The 19,553-nt window shown below is 43.4% G+C and overlaps 1 protein-coding gene across 6 annotated transcripts in view; it reads right to left on the bottom strand.

Moving 5' to 3' along the window:
- PRKG1 (protein kinase cGMP-dependent 1) overlaps positions 1-19,553 on the bottom strand; it is a 1,423,135-nt gene that overhangs the window by 255,477 nt on the left and 1,148,105 nt on the right. For all 6 annotated transcript variants that reach the window (XM_075612928.1, XM_075612930.1, XM_075612925.1 and 3 more), the window contains exons 6-7: positions 14,738-14,815; positions 8,799-8,893 (exon numbers count right to left, since the gene is read on the bottom strand). In XM_075612928.1, the coding sequence (XP_075469043.1) occupies positions 8,799-8,893; positions 14,738-14,815 (173 nt within the window). The remainder of the gene's footprint in view (positions 1-8,798; positions 8,894-14,737; positions 14,816-19,553) is intronic.

The following is a 19,553-nucleotide window of genomic DNA, read 5'->3' as shown; positions in this document are numbered from 1 at the left end:
GGTAAGATCCCAGACGGGATTGCTGCTTTAGATATTGTGGAGCGGCGACGTTCAGACACTGGTTAAGGGATTCAGGAAACTAGTCATTCACATCTGGCTTTTATTTCTAGATCCGACACACACACACACGTAACAAGGACTAATTGTAGTATAATGTAATACAATAAATACATTTATGTCAAAAACTAATGTTGTTCTTACTAGGAATTTATTATATATTTTATTTTAAAGCGGGGTTGGGGGCGGGACTAGGGGCGGAGATGGGGGCGGGACTAGGGGCGGAGTTGGGGGCGGGACTAGGTGGCGAGTAGATTTTTTGGTTCGGCGAGTAGATTTTTGGGTGATTTGTCAAGCACTGTATATATATATATATATATTTCAGTGCTGCAATTCGTGCTAAAGTATTTTAAACTTATAATAGGTATGTGAAACCAACACATGATCCAATCACTCAAAAAGTGAAGTCCTACATTACTGTATATACAGTAATATTTTCAGCCCCATTATGTTTTAATTTGAAAATCATGGCAGGATCACGCTGTGACCATTTCAAAAATACAGAAGGACATAGTCAATGTTAGGGGTCAAGTGTTCTATTTTTCTGCTTAAAAAAAAAATCTTGTTAACAACAATACCATCTGAATGCCAGTTTTAGATATTTGATTATTCATTCATCGTACCCGTTAATTGCTCTACACAGGAAAGGAAGTCATTATTCCCTATAATCATTTTAAACCATTTGCATAATAATTTTCAAAGCAAGTCAACCAACCAAAATTACCAATGAATGTCTTTTGTATTGCTTTTTTCCCCCTTGCTTTCCGTTCTTGGCACATTTTCTTCTTTTTCTACAGTTTTTTTTTTTTTTGTGCCAAACCATTTACAAACGTTTCACAGAGTTCTGTACGTTGTGTTAGACAGACTCCCGACAAATCATCCATTAACAGAACATTGTGCTGCTTAGTCAAACTCAGCCCGAGCTGTTAACAACACTACCCCTTTGCTTTTAACATTTCACAAAACAATGACAATATATGTACCATATGCTGCAATAATTATGTTGCTTTTTTTAAACAATTGCCCACAGATTACAAACAGGTGCCCTACTGTTTTTATTTTTGTCTTTAGAGAACTTCTCTTGGTATGTTAAAGCAGCTCTACGTGTGTGTGTGTTTCAATATATATATATATATATATATATATATATATATATATATATATATATATATATATATATATATATTGTGTGAGAGAAAAGGGGGACCCCGCGTCCACAAGATTAATAGTATTGTAACTAAATACCGACTTCTATATCAATATACAGTGATAAGTCAGTGGTGCTATATGGGCCAATCAATACAGTAGGAGAAAGTAAAGCCCCAAACAAAAGCACTCTAGTATACCTTTGAAGTACAAATTCACAAAATCTTTATTAAATAACTGTCACAGAACAAAAAATAAAAGAAAGCACAGAAAGGTAAAACAAGGCATGGATCCCCTGTACGTACAAAAACCTGACATAAATCCTCCAGCAGTTAATTCCAAATGGGAACAAAACCCATATCAATAGTGACAAGAAATACACTCTACTATGCCTGACATGGTTGACAAAATAGTCCAGACAAAAAGCCAATTTTGAAGTGGCTGAATAATAAAATCACATAATATCAATACATTCTTATTCCCACATAGTCTCAGGGAATGTCTCTGGTGACACATTGTAACAATATGTGATAAGGCAACACAATATACAGCCTTAGGAAGCACACCTCAAAGAACTTATGCTAATGTCATACATCACCATACGTCAGGCAAACTGCAAAATCATGGAGGAGACAAGGAGCAAACGCTCAGAACATGAGTACGTGTCCCATGGGGGGGACAAACCAGGGGGTCCTGCCTACTGCACCTGCTCCTACGCGTTTCGGCCAAGAGCCTTCTACTGGGAGTGGAAGTATATATACATATATATGTAGCCATGCTGTAAAATGGCTTACAGTTTTCTCATGCTGGCAGTAAGCCTGGTAAGTTACAGGGTTGCCAGCATCAATCATGGAGGTTTGCCCTCACACCCTGGTGAGGTGTCATATGTATTCAAGGGGAGTGGTAACATGCTCTGAGTCCACTGTTAGTGACATCAGAGATGTGCCAGGTTCCTGAGGTATATAAGTCGCAGCACTGTCCAAAGTTAGGTGTTCTACAAGACTGAGTAGAGCAGAAGGCCAGAGGGTACTAGTGAAGTAACTAGTGACACAGCTCTAATTCGAAGGTCAGCAGCAGCAAGGCTGGCTGGGCCTACACTGTGTCCAGGGACCTGGCACAGGAGGTGATCTCCCTGAGGGGAGAGGTGATTCCACTTGATTAAGCAGCAGACCTTTCAAAGGGAAGTACTAGCCAAGATGAGCGGCTGAGTTGCTAGCTGTGAAGGGCAGCTGGCCCATACCATCAACCAATAAAGATGTCCAGTTCTAAATCAACTCCACTGTGTGAGACTGAAGTTACTCTCCAGCGGAAAGCACCACCGAGAAGGAGTTCCTCATCAGAACCATCTCCTTGCAGATGCAGAGATCCTGATGAGGTGGAGGCGCTGCACTGTATGTAGTAGGACTCACGCACACTACCTCAGCTGCCTGTCTGGGTTGACATCCCCACACAACATCATGCGGGAGACTCAGGAGTCCTGTTGCCAACAGGTGCACCACCAGACACAACCATGTAATGGGGACTGGTTAGACCACAGGGGCCAATGTGAGATTGGGTCGGTCAGCCTTAGCCAGAAAATCCGTAACACATATATATATATATATATATATATATATATATATATATATATATATATATATATATATATATATATATATATATATATATATAAAATCGCATCAACACACGGGGGAGGGATAAGGGGGAGGGATAAGCACAGATAACATTTCAAGAGACACTGTTTTTAAGTAAAACCCTTGCTTGCTTTATTCATTGTAACATCGCCGGAAGAAGAGATCAGTGTATCTCGAAAGCTCGCACAAATAAAAGCATTTTGTTAGCCACAGAACGGTATCATCTATTTATTTTTGATTAATAAGCTCGGATAACATGGTACAGATACCTCTATATCAGGGCTGCACAACACGCGGCCCGCGGGCCGCATGCGGCCCGCCTGGCCTCTCTGTGTGGCCCTCGATGAGATTTAAAAAAAAAAAAAAAAAACTTTGAAAAAAAAAAAAACTTTGAAAAATAAAAAAACTTTGAAAAAAAAAACTTTGAAAAAAACAAAATGGCGGCGATTCCCCGCGGTCCCGGCGCGCATCCGCAGGGCCCGCTCCCGCTCCTTGCTCCCTCCCACCACCCCCACCCCCCCGCTCGCAACGTGGGACGGAGGGGGAAGTCACAGCCAGCTGAGCTCTTCTGCGGCCGCTCCCCCCCCCTGATCCGAACTTGGATATGTGCAGGGGGGTGAGGTGAGGTGAGGTGCATTGAGGTGAGGTGCAGGGGGGTGATGTGAGGTGCAGGGGTGATTGGAGGTGCAGGGTGATTGGAGGTGCAGGGTGATTGGAGGTGCAGGGTGATTGGAGGTGCAGGGGGGTGATTGGAGGTGCAGGGGGGGTGATTGGAGGTGCAGGGGGGTGATTGGAGGTGCAGGGGGGTGATTGGAGGTGCAGGGGGGTGATTGGAGGTGCAGGGGGGTGATTGGAGGTGCAGGGGGTGATTGGAGGTGCAGGGGGGTGATTGGAGGTGCAGGGGGGTGAGGTGCAGGGGATGTGATGTGCAGGAGGGGGGGTGATGTGCAGGAGGGGTGATGTGAGGTGCAGGGGGTGAGGTGCAGGGGTGATTGGAGGTGCAGGGGGGTGAGGTGCAGGGGATGTGATGTGCAGGAGGGGGGGTGATGTGCAGGAGGGGGGGTGATGTGTAGGAGGAGTGATTTGAGGTGCAGGGGTGATGTGAGGTGCAGGGGTGATGTGAGGTGCAGGGGTGATGTGAGGTGCAGGGGTGATGTGAGGTGCAGGGGTGATGTGAGGTGCAGGGGTGATGTGAGGTGCAGGGGTGATGTGAGGTGCAGGGGATGATAGGAGGTGCAGGGGATGATAGGAGGTGCAGGGGGTGAGGTGCAGGGGATGTGATGTGCAGGAGGGGGGAGGTGAGGTGCAGGGGGTGAGGTGCAGGGGGTGAGGTGCAGGGGGGTGATTGGAGGTGCAGGGGGGTGATTGGAGGTACAGGGGGGTGATTGGAGGTGCAGGGGGTGAGGTGCAGGGGATGTGATGTGCAGGAGGGGGGAGGTGAGGTGCAGGGGTGATTGGAGGTGCAGGCGTGTGATTTGAGGTGCAGGGGGGTGATTGGAGGTGCAGGGGGGTGATTGGAGGTGCAGGGGGGTGATTGGAGGTGCAGGGGATGTGATGTGCAGGAGGGGGGAGGTGATGTGCAGGAGGGGTGATGTGAGGTGCAGGGGTGATTGGAGGTGCAGGGGGAGAGAGTGGTGTGAGGTGCAAGGGGAGAGAGTGATCTGAGGTGCAGGGGGGGAGAGTGATGTGAGGTGCAGGGGGGGAGAGTGATGTGAGGTGCAGGGGGGGAGAGTGATGTGAGGTGCAGGGGGGAGAGTGATGTGTGGTGCAGGGGGGGAGAGTGATGTGAGGTGCAGGGGGGGAGAGTGATGTGTGGTGCAGGGGGGGAGAGTGATGTGTGGTGCAGGGGGGGAGAGTGATGTGAGGTGCAAGCGGAGAGAGTGATGTGAGGTGCAAAGGGAGAGAGTGATGTGAGGTGCAAGGGGAGAGAGTGATGTGAGGTGCAAGGGGAGAGAGTGGTGTGTGGTGCAGGGGGGGAGAGTGGTGTGAGGTGCAGGGGGGAGAGTGGTGTGAGGTGCAGGGGGAAGAGTGGTGTGAGGTGCAGGGGGAAGAGTGGTGTGAGGTGCAGGGGGGAGAGTGGTGTGAGGTGCAGGGGGGGAGAGTGGTGTGAGGTGCAGGGGGGAGAGTGGTGTGAGGTGCAGGGGGGAGAGTGGTGTGAGGTGCAGGGGGGGAGAGTGGTGTGAGGTGCAGGGGGGGAGAAGGATGTGAGGTGCAGGGGGGTGGGATGTGTGTGGTGTGCAGGGGGGTATTGTGTGTTTGATGTGGAGAGGGAGTATTATGTGTGTGGGTGAGGGGGAGATGGGGGTCTGAGAGATAGATGGGGAGTATCGCAAAGGTTGATAGTGAGGGGTTCTGGGGGAGATATGAGGATGATGATGATGATGATGATGATGATGATGATGATTTTACCCGTGCGGCCCAATTTTTTTTTCCTTGGAGCAGTTCGGCCCTTCTTGCTTTACGAGTTGTGCAGGCCTGCTCTATATATATGTATATATATATATATATATATATATATATATATATATATATATATATATATATATATATATTTGATGCAGGAGGTCTCTGGAGCTGAACCCTGTTAATTTCAGCTCCCGGGACCCTCTGCTTCCAGCGATATCTGACATACTAAATGCCCTTACAATGTACCAAGTACATGATAGACACTTGTTTTTTAGGGGGTGATCAGGCTAACTGCTCAGACGGAGTGGCCAGCTCGTTCGAAACAGAAGTGGTTTCTGGCGTCTGGGGCTTTGTAACATCATGTGATCACATGACCTAGAAGTGCCGACAGTCTGAAGTTTGAAGGCTGTATCAGAGATTACCTTTTTAGAGCAATCTGCTATGGTATATTCCCTGTATTGGTGGCTCACATAAACATGTGCCAACTGAGCTTTCTGAGAATATGGTGGCCTTATTCACATGGAATTACACAAAGGGTTCCAGCAAGTGTCATATGTCAATGTATTATATATTTCTGATATAAGACAGTTACAATACAATGCAGGGAATAATACAGCAAGTACAACAAATATAATATCAGACAATAGAAAAGAAATCCCTGCCAGATTCCAATCCAGGTGGTATGTTAGGAGACTTACAGAACAGCAACTGATGTATTGAGTGCAGTAGATGGCAGTGCTTGATCCCCACAGTTGGAAAGTGTTACGGAAGGTGTGGGGTAATAGTCATAATCCATTCTGATTACGTACATTAGTTAACCAAATGACTGCCTTACTATAAACTTTCCCTTTAGTGTTTTAAAGTAGCAAATTTGTCAGACGTCAGAGTTTATTATTTTATTCTTCTTTACCTGAACCGGTTGTTTGAGATAAGGAAAATAGAAAAACATAGAGTGACACATATTCTGGTCTCCTGTACCTTTTAGTTCTAAAGGCAATATTCAAAGGCAGATAGAACAGTTCTCCATGTAGTTCCTTTAGCTAAAACATTTTTCTAAGTGGAAAAAAAATGGCACAACTCTGCTTTTGGTCTTTATTAGGTCCCCATTGTGGGGCAAATGCCATTATAATTGCATAGGAAGTTGGAGAGTTAATGCCAGGCATTCTATTCATAGTAAAGAGATGCAAAAAAATAGGACACCCTCAACAGGATTCATCCAGCCGTGATGTGGGGTATCCCATCCTAATACGGTGGTAACTGCTAATCCCAACTTGATGAATTCACGACCACTACAGGCATTTTTATTATTAATTTATTTTTCTGTATTCCATACAGAATAATAATAATAAAAAATTAATGTGCATGCAGTCATCAACTATTCTACTATTCAACTATTCAATGCACATGGATAGCTTTCTGGGGAAAAAAAAGACAGAGAGGCTCATATTTACTAAGCGGTGCTATGTCATACAGCACCTTCCGGCACTGGAAAAAAACTAGTTGGCCCATTTAAGTTAGGGGTACCGTCCAGTATGTCGCTTCTCAACTATAACGGAAAAGTGGCATGTCACAGTTTCTTTTCCAAGTAGAAACGCTTCCAAATAGAAAGTATCGGCACTCCAGAGGTCCTTGCAATAAACGCAAAATGTATTTATTGTTGGTGGTCCGACATTTCGGTCTGGAACTCAGACCTTTGAAAAGAAACTCTTGAGTTTATTTTTTTTACACCTAAAGCAGAAAATAAAAAAAAAGTGTATCCACAACATTAACTGCACCTACAAGCACGAGCATAACATTGCGATGTGATTTGTGTTGTACTGGTAAATCCAATGGAGAAACAGCCATGTGTAGGACACTGCAGGCTCATAACTCTGCCTTTCCAAACCTTGATCACGCTTGAGATAGATTCGTAATGTTATAATACACAGAAAACTCAAGAAGACAGCAGCAATGTTCAATCAACTAAGTAATTGTTTCATGATTGTTTTCAGTGTGCTGTACTTTCTTTGCTAATGCAACCAAAAGCCTTACATTTAAACAAATGGCTTAGAGTTTGTATTATGTTCTCCCAAAAGATGTCTATTGAGTTTTGTAAAACAATGCAGGGAAATATCAAATAAATAAAGCATGCCAAATCTACAAGGGTGTGCATACTAAAATAAAAACAAATACTGGAAAGAGCTGCAATATGTGGCATTTATAAGGGTTATTAGGTGATGGACAGACGTGTTTGAAATAAAGCAGGAGCCTACAGGTATGAAGTCAATTTTAAGGTTGTTGCAACTTAGTTATGGGCTATTTATGTTTGCTACAGTAACCATTATCTAATGATTCATTTTGTAGAATACTAGACATGTTTTAGGCTTAAACATGGCCCAGCTTACTATTACACCTAATAGTTGCGTGTCCAATTTGATTAACCTTTTCAGTGCCCTTATGATGTTCACTCAGCACTATAAGACCTGTTCAGTGAACCATTTTTTGTTTTGCTTTATTCTAGCGGTGATCATGACCTCTCTGAGAGCTGCGGGATCAGGGATCAGAATGCAATAGGAGGACTACGTCTTCTATCCTGACATGGAGGTGCAAGACAAAAAGGGGCTGTTGCTTTATAGCATTAAAAGTTAAACAATCTTCTTTCATTATGGGGTTTATTTTCTTTGAATGTGCAATAGTGCAGATTTGGCGCTATAGCACGGAAAGCCCCAGTTTTGGCGGCAGCACAGAATCTGCACTGTCGCACATTATTGAATAAGCCCCAATATGTCAAATGAGCATTTTAAAGCAGCTAGTGAAAAGATTTAACCCTTTCAGTGATGGAGGGCCTGCAACTCCACAATCCTTCCTCCATATTGCGATCATGTGATCGCTCCTGTAGAGCAATCACATGATCAAGACATCACTTGTGATGCGAGCGCAAGAGGAGGAATGTCTTCTTCCAGTCCTCGCCTGGTTAGATGGCGTCAAGGGCTTCACAGAAGCGCATACCGCAATCTCCTCTACAAAATGTGCAAAAAGCCCACGGCATAGCCACTACATCATGGAGCCCTTGGAGAGCCAGAACTCATATCTTGGTACCTATATCAAGATGTTAAAATGGAATTATAACTCAGGGTCATTTACAACTACAGTGGTTTTGGTCACTGTTGGTCCTTCTAAAAAGACCATTACAATCAGTATAACAGTATACCCTTAATTATCTTCCTACTGAAATTAACGTCAACACAATCCTATCACTTGCTACACATTGCTCGGCAGGCCTTTCCAGGAGATGAGTTGTCAATATGTGCAATGTCGTCTTATTTTTAAAACAACATTTGAAGTTGTAAAACATAATATATTATATCCATTTGCGATGCACATTAGATAACAAGTACAGTATATGCATATTATAGATGCCTCTAACAGGACATAATATTCCAATAGTAAATTAAAACATGGTCTCTGTCAGTTTGTTATTATAATTAGAATACACACAGTATCCCTATGATGAGATGACATGATCCTTACTTGGAATTGATCTGCATTGGTAAAAAAAACCTTGATGGCACTCACCCTTGAAGAGCTTTCTCCCCGAACCAGTCGCCTTTTTCTAAAGTGCGGATAAATATTGGTTCCTCGCTTGTAGAATCTTCTCGAGTGACGTTTACCTGTTGAAAACAAACCAATATGGACAGAGAAATGTTTAGTTATCTATTAAGGTATCATACTTGTCATGCACTAAAGCAACAGTGCATGAAGCCTGTTTTTAGCAGTGTGTATACTATCAAAGAGGTTTCATAGAGACTTGTAAGGGAGAAAGATGAACAGCATCGCTTAAAAAAAAATCAATGTTTTAAAGATGGGTTCTTCTAAATACACGTAACCAAAAGACAAAAATTAAGAGAAAAGGCTGTTATTTTTCCCCCCAACAAGAACTAGTAATAAACATACTAATGTCAATTTGGTTCAAATGTAAAGAGAAGCAGGAAGGACAATCAGTCCTCCCGCAGAAGGCAGCGCTTAGCGTTCAGCAAACTCGCTGTTAGGAGAACCCTTCCGTCCAGCCCAGGGAGGTCGCAAGGTTCTGACATCACAGCTCCATCGTCCTCTCCTCTCACTCAAGCTTGCCTACTTCTGGTACACCCTACGCCCTAGTATCTGATACTAAAGCCTGAAGAATTGGACAGGGCACTTATGAAACGCGTAGGGTGTATCGCAAGTAAGCAAGCTTGAGTGAGAGGAGAGGACCATGAAGCTGTGACGCCAGCACCGTGCGACCTCCCAGGACCGGACGGAGGGTTTCCCCGAACAGCGAGTTCACTGAACGGCAAGCACTGCCTTCTGCAGGAGGAGTGATTGTCCCGTCTGCTTCTTGGTTACCTTTGGACCAGGATGAAAGGACCATTATACCATGTACATGCTTTTTTTTAACAATACAGAAGATTGTGAGGTGGCATTGTTTTCTAACCCTTTATTTTTGTACTGAATAAATGTATTTTATTGCACCATAGAAGCATTTTACGCTCCTATCTTCTAGGAAACAAACTCCAAGTGAGCACAATAACAATTTTATGAGCAGCAGCACTTCTTTGGCCCTTATCATGCTTCTATAAACACTTTAAACCATTGATTGGACTAAATTGCACTCAATGTACCTGAGGTAGATTGTGATACGGTTAAAAATTATAGTGGTACAACATTTTTCATGGTAATCTCTTTATTTATCCATTTATTTCTATTAATTAATTTTTAACCATATCACAATCTACCTCAGGTACATTGAGTGCAATTTTCTCCTAACACATACTAATATCAATTGAGGGATTGAGCCCATAGTCAGCAGCTAGAAGATGCATGCATCGGGCTCTTATGCCAATAAAGTCAATGTCATTGTATTTATTACAAATTAAACATAATCAGCATTGCCTTCCTCTCTGTGAGGCCCTGATGAAGAATCTGAATGGTTCCACAATGTTGTTCATTTAATTGGAATACAACTGCATGAACTTTCATGAAATTAGTGCTTTCTGTCTTTATACGTAACATGTTATTATGTGTAAAATAACAGCAGTGTAAATGGTTGTCCAAAAAAGAGTTTGTCAATGAACTAGGAGACCACACCGAATCAGTGCAGTGATGCTTGAAGGTTAAACCCTTTCACTGCTTCACTATACGTTACAGGCCCTCTAGCAGTGAAAGGTTATGTAGGCTGATGTAAGACACAGAACATAATAGTCTTCAATATTTTAGAAACTGTTTTCTTTTGGCAGCCATCAGTATGAACTATTATAAAGTCTATGCATTGCTTGCCAACTAGTAACTTCTGAAGATGTGGGCAAAAAGATGAGAGAATTTAAAAAAAAAAAAAAAACATTTCCAATTTGGCTACCATGGATATTGTCACTTTCAGACTCAAAGTGTATAATTATCTTTCATGTTGGAATGATTACCGTCATTATTTTTATCTCAACATAATTCTAAAAGGGAAAACTACAGAGAGAAACCTCACCCAACCTTTAAATAATTATATATCTTTAAGGTAGACTGGTGCTCAACTAGAGGGCAAAAATAACTATGTATAACTAAACCAAAGAAGGAAGACCAGTACCCTCAACCTGGGGGCACTCATACCAAATATTCCAAAAGGGGCAGAAAGACATATAACTATATACAGGGCCAGCGCATGGGTATTTGGCACCCTAGGCAAACATTCAGCCTTACACACACCCCCCTCCTGAACTTTTTGATATATATTTTTTTAATGTTAAACACTCATTCTCTCTCTCACACCTCTCCCTCAATTTTCTCTCTCCCAACACCCCCATCCCCCATTCTATCTCTCTCTTTCAGCCTCCCTCCTCATCTGCTCTCACCCTCCCTCCTCATCTCCCCTCCTTATCTTCTCCTCATCCTCTCCCCACTTCACATCCTCTCACCCATTCTCCTTCTCCTTTCACCCCTCCTCCTCCTCTCACCCCCCACTCCTCATCCTCTCATCCCTTTTCTTCTCTTCCTCTAACTCCCTCCTCTCATCCAACCTGCTCATCCTCCTCTCAACCCCCCTTCTCTTCCTCCTCTGTCACCAACCCTTCGCATCCTCTCCCCCCTCCTCATCCTCCCTCCTCTGTCACCAACCCTCCGCATCCTCTCCCCCCTCCTCATCCTCCCTCCTCATCTTCTCCCCCTCCTCATTCTCTATCCCCCTCCACATCCTCTCACCCCTCCTCCTCTTTTCCCCCACCCTCATCCTCTTTTCCCCCACCCTCATCCACCTCTCACTCCCTCCTCTCACCCTCCCTGCTCTACCTCCTCCTCTTCCTATATCAACCCATCTTCTCTTCCTCCTCTCACCCTCCCTCCTATTCCTCCTCTAACCCTCCTCATTCTCTCACTCTTTAAAAAATGCCTGCCTGGCTTCCAGGCTGGCTGGCTGTGGTATGAAGGTGCAGCGAGGGAGGACATGCACTGGAGCAGGTGCAGACACCGGATGTCAGTAAAGACTTCTGGGGCGTCTCCTCCCCGACTGTCCTCCTCCTCTGCTTTCCTAATCTGCTCCTGCGCCCCCCAAGATGTACCATCTTAGGCAACTATCTAAGTTGCCTTGTGATTGCACCGGCCCCCACTATGTACACGTAAAACTTAACTTTTAACATACTTCATATTTAATAAAATCCCACTAGAGTGGGTAGGAAACACACTTAAACTAAACATTTGCTAGATAACCACACTGCTAGCAGATACAAATCCAAACTGAGAGGGAGTAACAATATAGAGCAATAGTGCAAAAGGCTTGCTAGTGTAAGCAATAACTATATAACTAATGCCTATATGGACAGTTGGTTGACACAAATATTTGTTTCATAAAGGTTTTTGAAGAACAGTATTTTGAACCCTTTATGATTTACTGATGTTCACCACCTCATAATCATTGATTAAAGTGACTGTTTAAACTTCAAGTGAATGCCTGTGTCCAGGGCCAGTTTAACCATTAGGCAAACTAGGTGGCCAACTAGGGTGGCAACATGTAGGGGGCGGCAACTGCCTAGTTTGTCTAAGGCCTCGTTCAGGGTGCCAGCTGCAGGAGTTGGAGGGAGGGCGGGAGGGCGGCAGTGCGGCAGTTTGCTGGGCGATCTGTGTTTATCCCCCAGCAGACTTTTCAGCATTGGGGAGGGGGCAGGGTTACACACGGCAGGTTAAGTATCGAGGTTGCAGTCATGAAATCATTCTCAAGAATGATTTCATTGGCTGCCTAGGTCCCTGTGACGCTGCTGCAGCTCCAAAAAACGAAATTTTCGTTTCTTGAAGCTGTAGCCAGCTTCAACTCTGGGCTTCGGAGACAGGGCAGTTGCTACCCTGACAACCAGTATTCAAATTGAATACTTTGTTTCTCATGGCAGCACGCACGGCAGCACGCCCTCCCTCCGAAGCCAGCACCCTGATCGAGGCCTAATGCAGTTTCCTAACAGTGTGGGGGATTTCCCCGAACACGAAGAGAGCAGGTCTGTTGCTAGGGGGCTGAGCTTTTTCCTCCACCCTGATTGGATGCATTACTCAGTTGCAGCCAATCAGGAGATGCTGTCAGGAGGAGCCTGGGGCGGGGCCAAGCAGAGGAGGCAGCAGTATGGATCGAAGACAGAGGTGAGTCGTGTGTGTGTGTGTGTGTGCGTGCGTGCGTGCGTGCGTGTGTGTGTGTGTGTGTGTGTGGTGTGTGTGTGTGTGTGTGTTCTGTCCTGTTCTGTGTGTGTATGTGTGTATCTGTTCTGTTCTTTCATCAGTGGAGGAAGAGAGAGCATCAGTGTCAGTGGGGGAAAGAGTGTCCGTGTCAGGGGGAGAGAGAGTGTCAGTGGGGGAAAAGAGAGTGTCAGTGGGCAGGGATAGAGGGTGCCACCAGTGGGGGTGGAGAGAGTGCCAAGGAGAGTGGGGAGAATTTTTCAATTAGAGAATGTTCCCCCCAAAAGTGAAATGGTTGAGGGAGGGGGGGGGGGGGGAGACATGGGTGAAGGTTCGCCTAGGGCACCGAATACCCTTGCTCGGGCTCTGACTGTGTCAACCAACTGTCCAAATAGCCAATAGGAACTTAGCTTACTAGCAAGCCTTTGTCTGCTATTATCATATATTGTCATCATCTGCTAACCGTGGGATTATCTAGCATGCTTAGTTTAAAGCAGTACTCCTGGGGACAATTCTTTTTCAATAGGTTTAGAGAAGGGGGACCGCGCTGATTTAAGCTCTGGAGGATCCACTGCTTCCCAAAATACTTACCTCAGAAGGAGGTGCAGGTAGCAGCTCCAGATGGGCTAGTTGGGCTAGCAAAATAGTGGCATAAATGTCCTGCATCCTGTGGACCAATAAGAAGCTGTGAAATTATCCCTTGTGGCTTCCTATTGGCCCACCTGATGTGGAACATTTAAACAGCAGAGAGATGGCGGCACCCCCTTCGGAGGCAAGTACCCGGAGAAGCAGCGGTCCAGCTCCGGAGATTCCCTGCTTCAAATCTATTAATAAATAAAGGGTAGCCGGAAGTGTTGCTTTACATGTGTGTCCTACTTACTCTAGTGGGACGAAGTATATGAAAAGTTAAGTTTTAAGTGTATGTAGTTATACATCGTTCTGTCTCGTTTCTGAATATTTGGTCTGAGTGCCACTAGTTTGAGAGTATTGGTTTTACTTCTTTGGTTTAGTCCTACTTAATTCTTAAAGGGGCAATCCCTCTTAGACTTAAAGTGAACTACTGTAATTCCAGAACATGTTGAAGGGATCTCACCAGGGTAATTGATTTTTATTTATTTTTTAAAGTTAGACTTGAGAAGGTTTGATTTCTACTGGCTTTCCATGGGTTGTCCCTCCTCCCCACCTCCCCACCACTTTATTAGTTCTCTGACAAGGACAGGGTTGGACACGGGTAAAGAAAACACTTGATTGACCAATACTTCTCCATTCAGAGACCCCTCAGAAAGTCAACTAACCGACTATGTCAGATTGCACCCTTAATTGAGCAATGATTTCTGATTTATTTCCTATTAAACATATGTTTCCCCTTATTATTTACTAATGTTCTTTGGATAATACGTAACTGTCATTCTTTTTGGCTTCCTATTAGCCCGAGGTTTGGCGGGGCATTGTGAATCGCCCATGAGGGAAAGGAAACGGTGGCACCTAAACTTTATCTTTGTCAGGGGCTGAGGGATCTTCAGAGCTAAAAAAAATAGCGAGGTTCCAATTATGTTTTAAAAAGAACAGGTAGCCGGGATTACTGCTTCAACATACTATTGTGAGTCATACAAACATTCTTATGAGGCACGTTAAAAACTGAACATGTCACCTCCCCTCATAGATTTGTTTTTCCATAACTAAGACCCTTTGCCTTGTAGCTACTGGTGAAGCATCAATTACATTGCAAAGTTGAAACCTCTTAGCCGTTAAAGGGAATACTTGATTGGCATTGCATTCCCAAAGTACATTATTATTATTAAAAAATGGCGCTTGGACTTCAAGAAGTGAATGGAGCTTACCTGCCCTTTGCTGATGATGAAGAACGTGTCCCCTCGAGCACCTTGCCTGATGATATAATCGCCATCTTCATAGTGAGTCTAAAAAAAAAACATAAAACACAAATGAAACACTATAATTTGCCTTGTAGCCCGGTAGTTTCACAGACTGAACCTTAGGGATTTATTATGTTTCAACTTCTGCACTTTATTCAAACCTGGTATGTGTGAAGGAATAAACAAATTCACCAAGCAAGCTTGTGGTGGGTAAACAGCCATACAAATTATCCCTGATATTAACTATAAGAAAGAGGACTATATAATATTCCACCCACATTTATCGCACAAGTTCCACATACATGGAAAAGTTTATCAAACATACAGTTGCAGCCACGAGTATCCGAACACTTGCCTAGGAAAATCTGGGGCAATCTCCCAGTAATGCTGCAACATTTCTGTGACATTTCTGCAGACAGACTAATGGCCCATCGGATTAACACAGCGGGGGTCCCTGGCAGTCCCATTCAAATTGACCAGGGATCCCTGCTGTGTTAATCCAATGGGCCATTAGTCTTTCTGCTGAAATGTCAGAGAAATGTTGCAGCATTACTGGGAGATTGCCCCAGATTTTTCAAAGCAGTGTTCGGATACTCGTAGCTGCATCTGTAAAACAGATACTAAGCTGCTGTTAATTCTGGATGTAATAGAGGGAGGAGTGAGTCAGGGGTATTGCCCCTGTATTGCAACCTTGTTACAATCCAAAGGAGCTATTCATCAAAATGTAATTAGTAATTAGACTGTAAGCTCCTCGGGGCAGGGACTCCTCTTCCGAAATGTTACTTTTATGTCTAAAGCACTTATTCCCATGATCTGTTATTTATATTATCTGTTATTTATTTGATTACCACATGTATTACTACTGTGAAGCGCTATGTACACTAATGGCGCTATATAAATAAAGACATACAATACAATACAATACATGTAATAGTGCCGACTGGGGCACTATTGCACAGAAGCTGCCATTCAGGTCAATTGGGAGTTTGTGTGACGACGATTTAATTAAATTGCGAATAATTCTATGTACAGTATACACTGAAGCAATACATGTTATACAGGAAGAAACATTACTGCTATTAAATGAGAATTTTAAATGTGTCACTTCATAGCTCCTTTCCTCTAACAGCAATGTTCCCGTGAGCCTCAAGCAGCTTGTACCTCAAGTCACATCGCCATCACACAATATTGTTTTCTGTAACATGCATTGATTGTTCTCCTGGATTTATTTGCTTTTAATGCCATTCAAAAAATGTAATAGACTACAGTACATCAACCTTGCCTGTAGCAGAGAATGCTGCAAAGCATTACTTTCACATTCCGCTGCTGTTTGTTCCAGCCGTGCAGGCCCCGCCTAACACAACCCAAACATCACTTAGAGTGCAAATGCTTAATTTGCTGTATTGTTTCTAATGACCTAATTTTATGGTTATTGCTGTTATTGAGCCAGTGTTGCTTTTGTTGGTTGACACAATTGATCTGTTTAACTCCTGTTATTGAAGCCACGGCTATGGTATATACCAACATTATAATTACGCTTGCATTCATTCTTCTGCAAGACTTGGATATACAGTTTAAAACCACATGCACATTTGTTCTTATTGATTTTATCTCCATGTGTATTTATGTCATTTCTTCGCATGCACTGGCTCCTAGGAATGTGTCAAGTAGATTATAATAACACCAAGCAGCATGAGGCTAATGTACTATTCTGTTTTTTAATGTCTGTACCATATGTGGCAAGTGTTGGGCTATGTATAAAGTTTGTTTTTGCTATTAAATTGAAGTTAAGTAAGCTACTTTGTTCATACATCTTCTAACATCCATGTTCCCTACATATAAAACTCTCTTTTTCTGTTCCTCCTCCTCTCCTCCTCCTTCTCTCCCTATTTTCAGGGTCCATCTAAATGCTGATATTTTTAACAAAACGCTTTGGGGGAGATGTATGAATGTAGGCTGGGAGGGAGGCTGTTTGGCTGGGAGGGAGAGGGAGCTGGGCTTTGTTTCGCTGTTCAGTTGGGATGTTTGGGGCAGAGAGAGAGGGGTTGGGTGAGAGAGGATGGGTGAGAGAGAGAGTGGTTGGGGGGGAGAGAGAGGGGATGGGGGAGAGACGGGATAGGGGGAAGAGAGAAAATGAAGGAAGAGATGATGGGGAGGGTGAGAAAGGATGGGAGAGAGGATGGGGAAGGGAGAGAGAGGACAGGGAAGGGAGATAGGGATAGAAAGAGGGGAGGGGGAGAAAGAGGGGATGGGGGAGAGAGAAAATGAAGGAAGAGAGGATGGTTATGAAGAGAGGATGGGGGAGGGAGGATGAGGTGTGACAGAGGGAGGATGAGGAGTGACAGAGGGAGGATGATGGTGAGAGAGAGAGGGGAGAGCGATTGGAGGAGAGAGGTTAGAGTAGAGAGGGGATAGAGGGAGAGAGAGGGCGGTTGGGCGTGAGAAAGTGGATGGTAGTGACATAGTGATCATAAAAAAGAAAAGCTAAATGACAGCCTGGGTTAAAAAAAAATTGGCTATAGTATTTGGCCGTAGACTTTAATAAATTGCATGTCAATTGATAATTAGCTGTTAATTACTCATTTGCATGCTCGTTTACATGTTTGCAGTTACATTAACTCACAAATATCGCGTTGGTAAAACCCATTCCATCCCTGCATTATTTTATATGGTAATTCATTGATGCAATAGGTCAGGGTTAACTCCCGTCCTCAAAACCCCCCAACCGGTAAGGTTTTAGGGATAGCCCAGCTTCAGCACAGGTGGCTCAAACAGTGGCTCGGTCTTTGACTGTCGAAGACCGAGCCTCTCATTGAGCCACCTGTGCTGAAGCTGGGATATCCTTAAAACCTGACCAGTTGGGGGTCTTGAGTACGGGAGTTAACCCTGACCTATTTACCGTATAAAATAATGCAGGGATGGAATGGGTTTTACCAACGCGATATTTGAGAACCTCTGCAATAAGCGATAACAATAACTAATTTATTTCACATTCACTCACATTTTAGACAGTATCGAAATGCTGTGAATATACAGTAGCCCTTCGTTTTTTAATTGGCCCAAAACATTGTCGTTTTCACAATGTTTATATTTTGTTTGTAACAAAAGGAATTTTGTGAATTGCAAAAATGACCTTATGCACATCTCTAAAATAAGACTGACCGACAAAACGACAAAATAATGAGAGCTCCAAATGTTAGTGTGTTTGTTTTTCTATTTGAACTTTTATTACACTGTAGTATTAGAATAGAATTTGGCAAAATTTCATTAAAATTCCTATCATGGCAGAAACAGATCCCTTCAATAAGCCCAGTTTGCTGTTTCCCAAGATCACAATCAAATTGCCGTTCATACTTTTATTCTCCTGAAAGAGAAAAGTAACCGGCTTTAAATTGAAAGTCTTGAAATGGTTAATGTGTCAAGGATATTAAACAGATACAGTAGTTAGAACAAGTGACACAGCAACGTTCTCCTTGTTATATATGCCTGTAGGCGGACGCTCACAGAGGTACACAATGGAGACTTTTGTAAGGTGAAATTATAACGAGGCTTTATTGTGCCTTTTCCTTAACATCAGGAAACCATCCAAACAAAAGGGGTAAACAAAGCTTCTATGCACTTGGGAGTATTTCTAGTGAAATACTATGCAATTCACAACTCCCTTAGATAAGCATGTCTCCCAGCCCCAAACACATAGCATAAAATGAACAGATATAAAAAATCTTGTAATAAAAGTCTTATCTGTTAGCTAGGCTGCTGTAGGGTAAGCTTCTCTGCTCTTCTGGAACCGCACCCGTGTGTGCACAGAAAATGTCAGCATCCAGGTTTAGAAGTCTTATTTGTCAGCTCCAGAGATCTGTGTTCTCTTGGTCAGTCTCTCCTGGGAGACTCAAGAACCTCTGCTCTGCTTCCTTGTTCAGCTCACACGTGAGCTAAGGAGTCTCACTTCCTGTCTCAAAAGGACAGGCTTTTGTAAGCAATCTAATCAGGCAGATGGTGTTTGTTAATTGACTACCAGCAGTTAACCACCACACTGCTGGATTAGAGGCACATTACCTGAACAGGGATAAGTCCCCTGTTACAATGCCTTTGTAAGGTACCAAAAAAGGGGGCATGGAAAATATTCTTAAAATTTCCGCACTGGGACGATTAAATTGCTATATTCTCACCAGTTAGACCTGTCCAACATATTATTGGGCTCACAAAAATAATTTTGGTCTTAACTATCTGACCCTTATCTCCCTATCCAAACACTTAAAACTGTAGGAAAAAGGTCCCCTGCATTGAACCGAAACGTTGGCAAAGAAATGTCAGACTGCTCTTGAAATGCATCTGCTATTCCGTATCATTGCTAACATTGGACTATAGCTCTTCGAGCCTCAGCATCTGACAGTGTAAGCTATTGTGAATGCACGGATTCTATTTATAAATATTGGAAAAGCAATACAAAAAGCCCTGAAAGGAATACTTTTCTATTAGTTACTGTATCTGTATGGATTACAGTGGAAATTATGCAACAGCCACTGCTTTTTTTCAAGGGTAAAGGAGGGCGGTAAGACCAATGTCACACAGCTTTAGAGCAAGCAAATACAAATTGCCATTTGCTTAATTGTGCAATTCCTTGTAGTTTATGAAAAAACATTGCGTAAGCAACTTGACAATGTAATTGCCTTCCTTAAACAAATGCAATCATTTTACGAGTGATGAACTTTTTATTGGGGCCCCCTGAGTGGGGAAGTGCTTGTCAAACCCCACCATAGTTCATACTCTAGCTGTCATAGGG

The sequence above is a fragment of the Ascaphus truei genome, chromosome 8 (genome assembly GCF_040206685.1).
Source record: "Ascaphus truei isolate aAscTru1 chromosome 8, aAscTru1.hap1, whole genome shotgun sequence".
In the NCBI taxonomy this organism is placed as follows: Eukaryota; Metazoa; Chordata; class Amphibia; order Anura; family Ascaphidae; genus Ascaphus; species Ascaphus truei.
The sequence above is the reverse complement of the archived record's forward strand: the minus strand, read 5'-3'. Positions and strand labels throughout refer to the sequence as shown.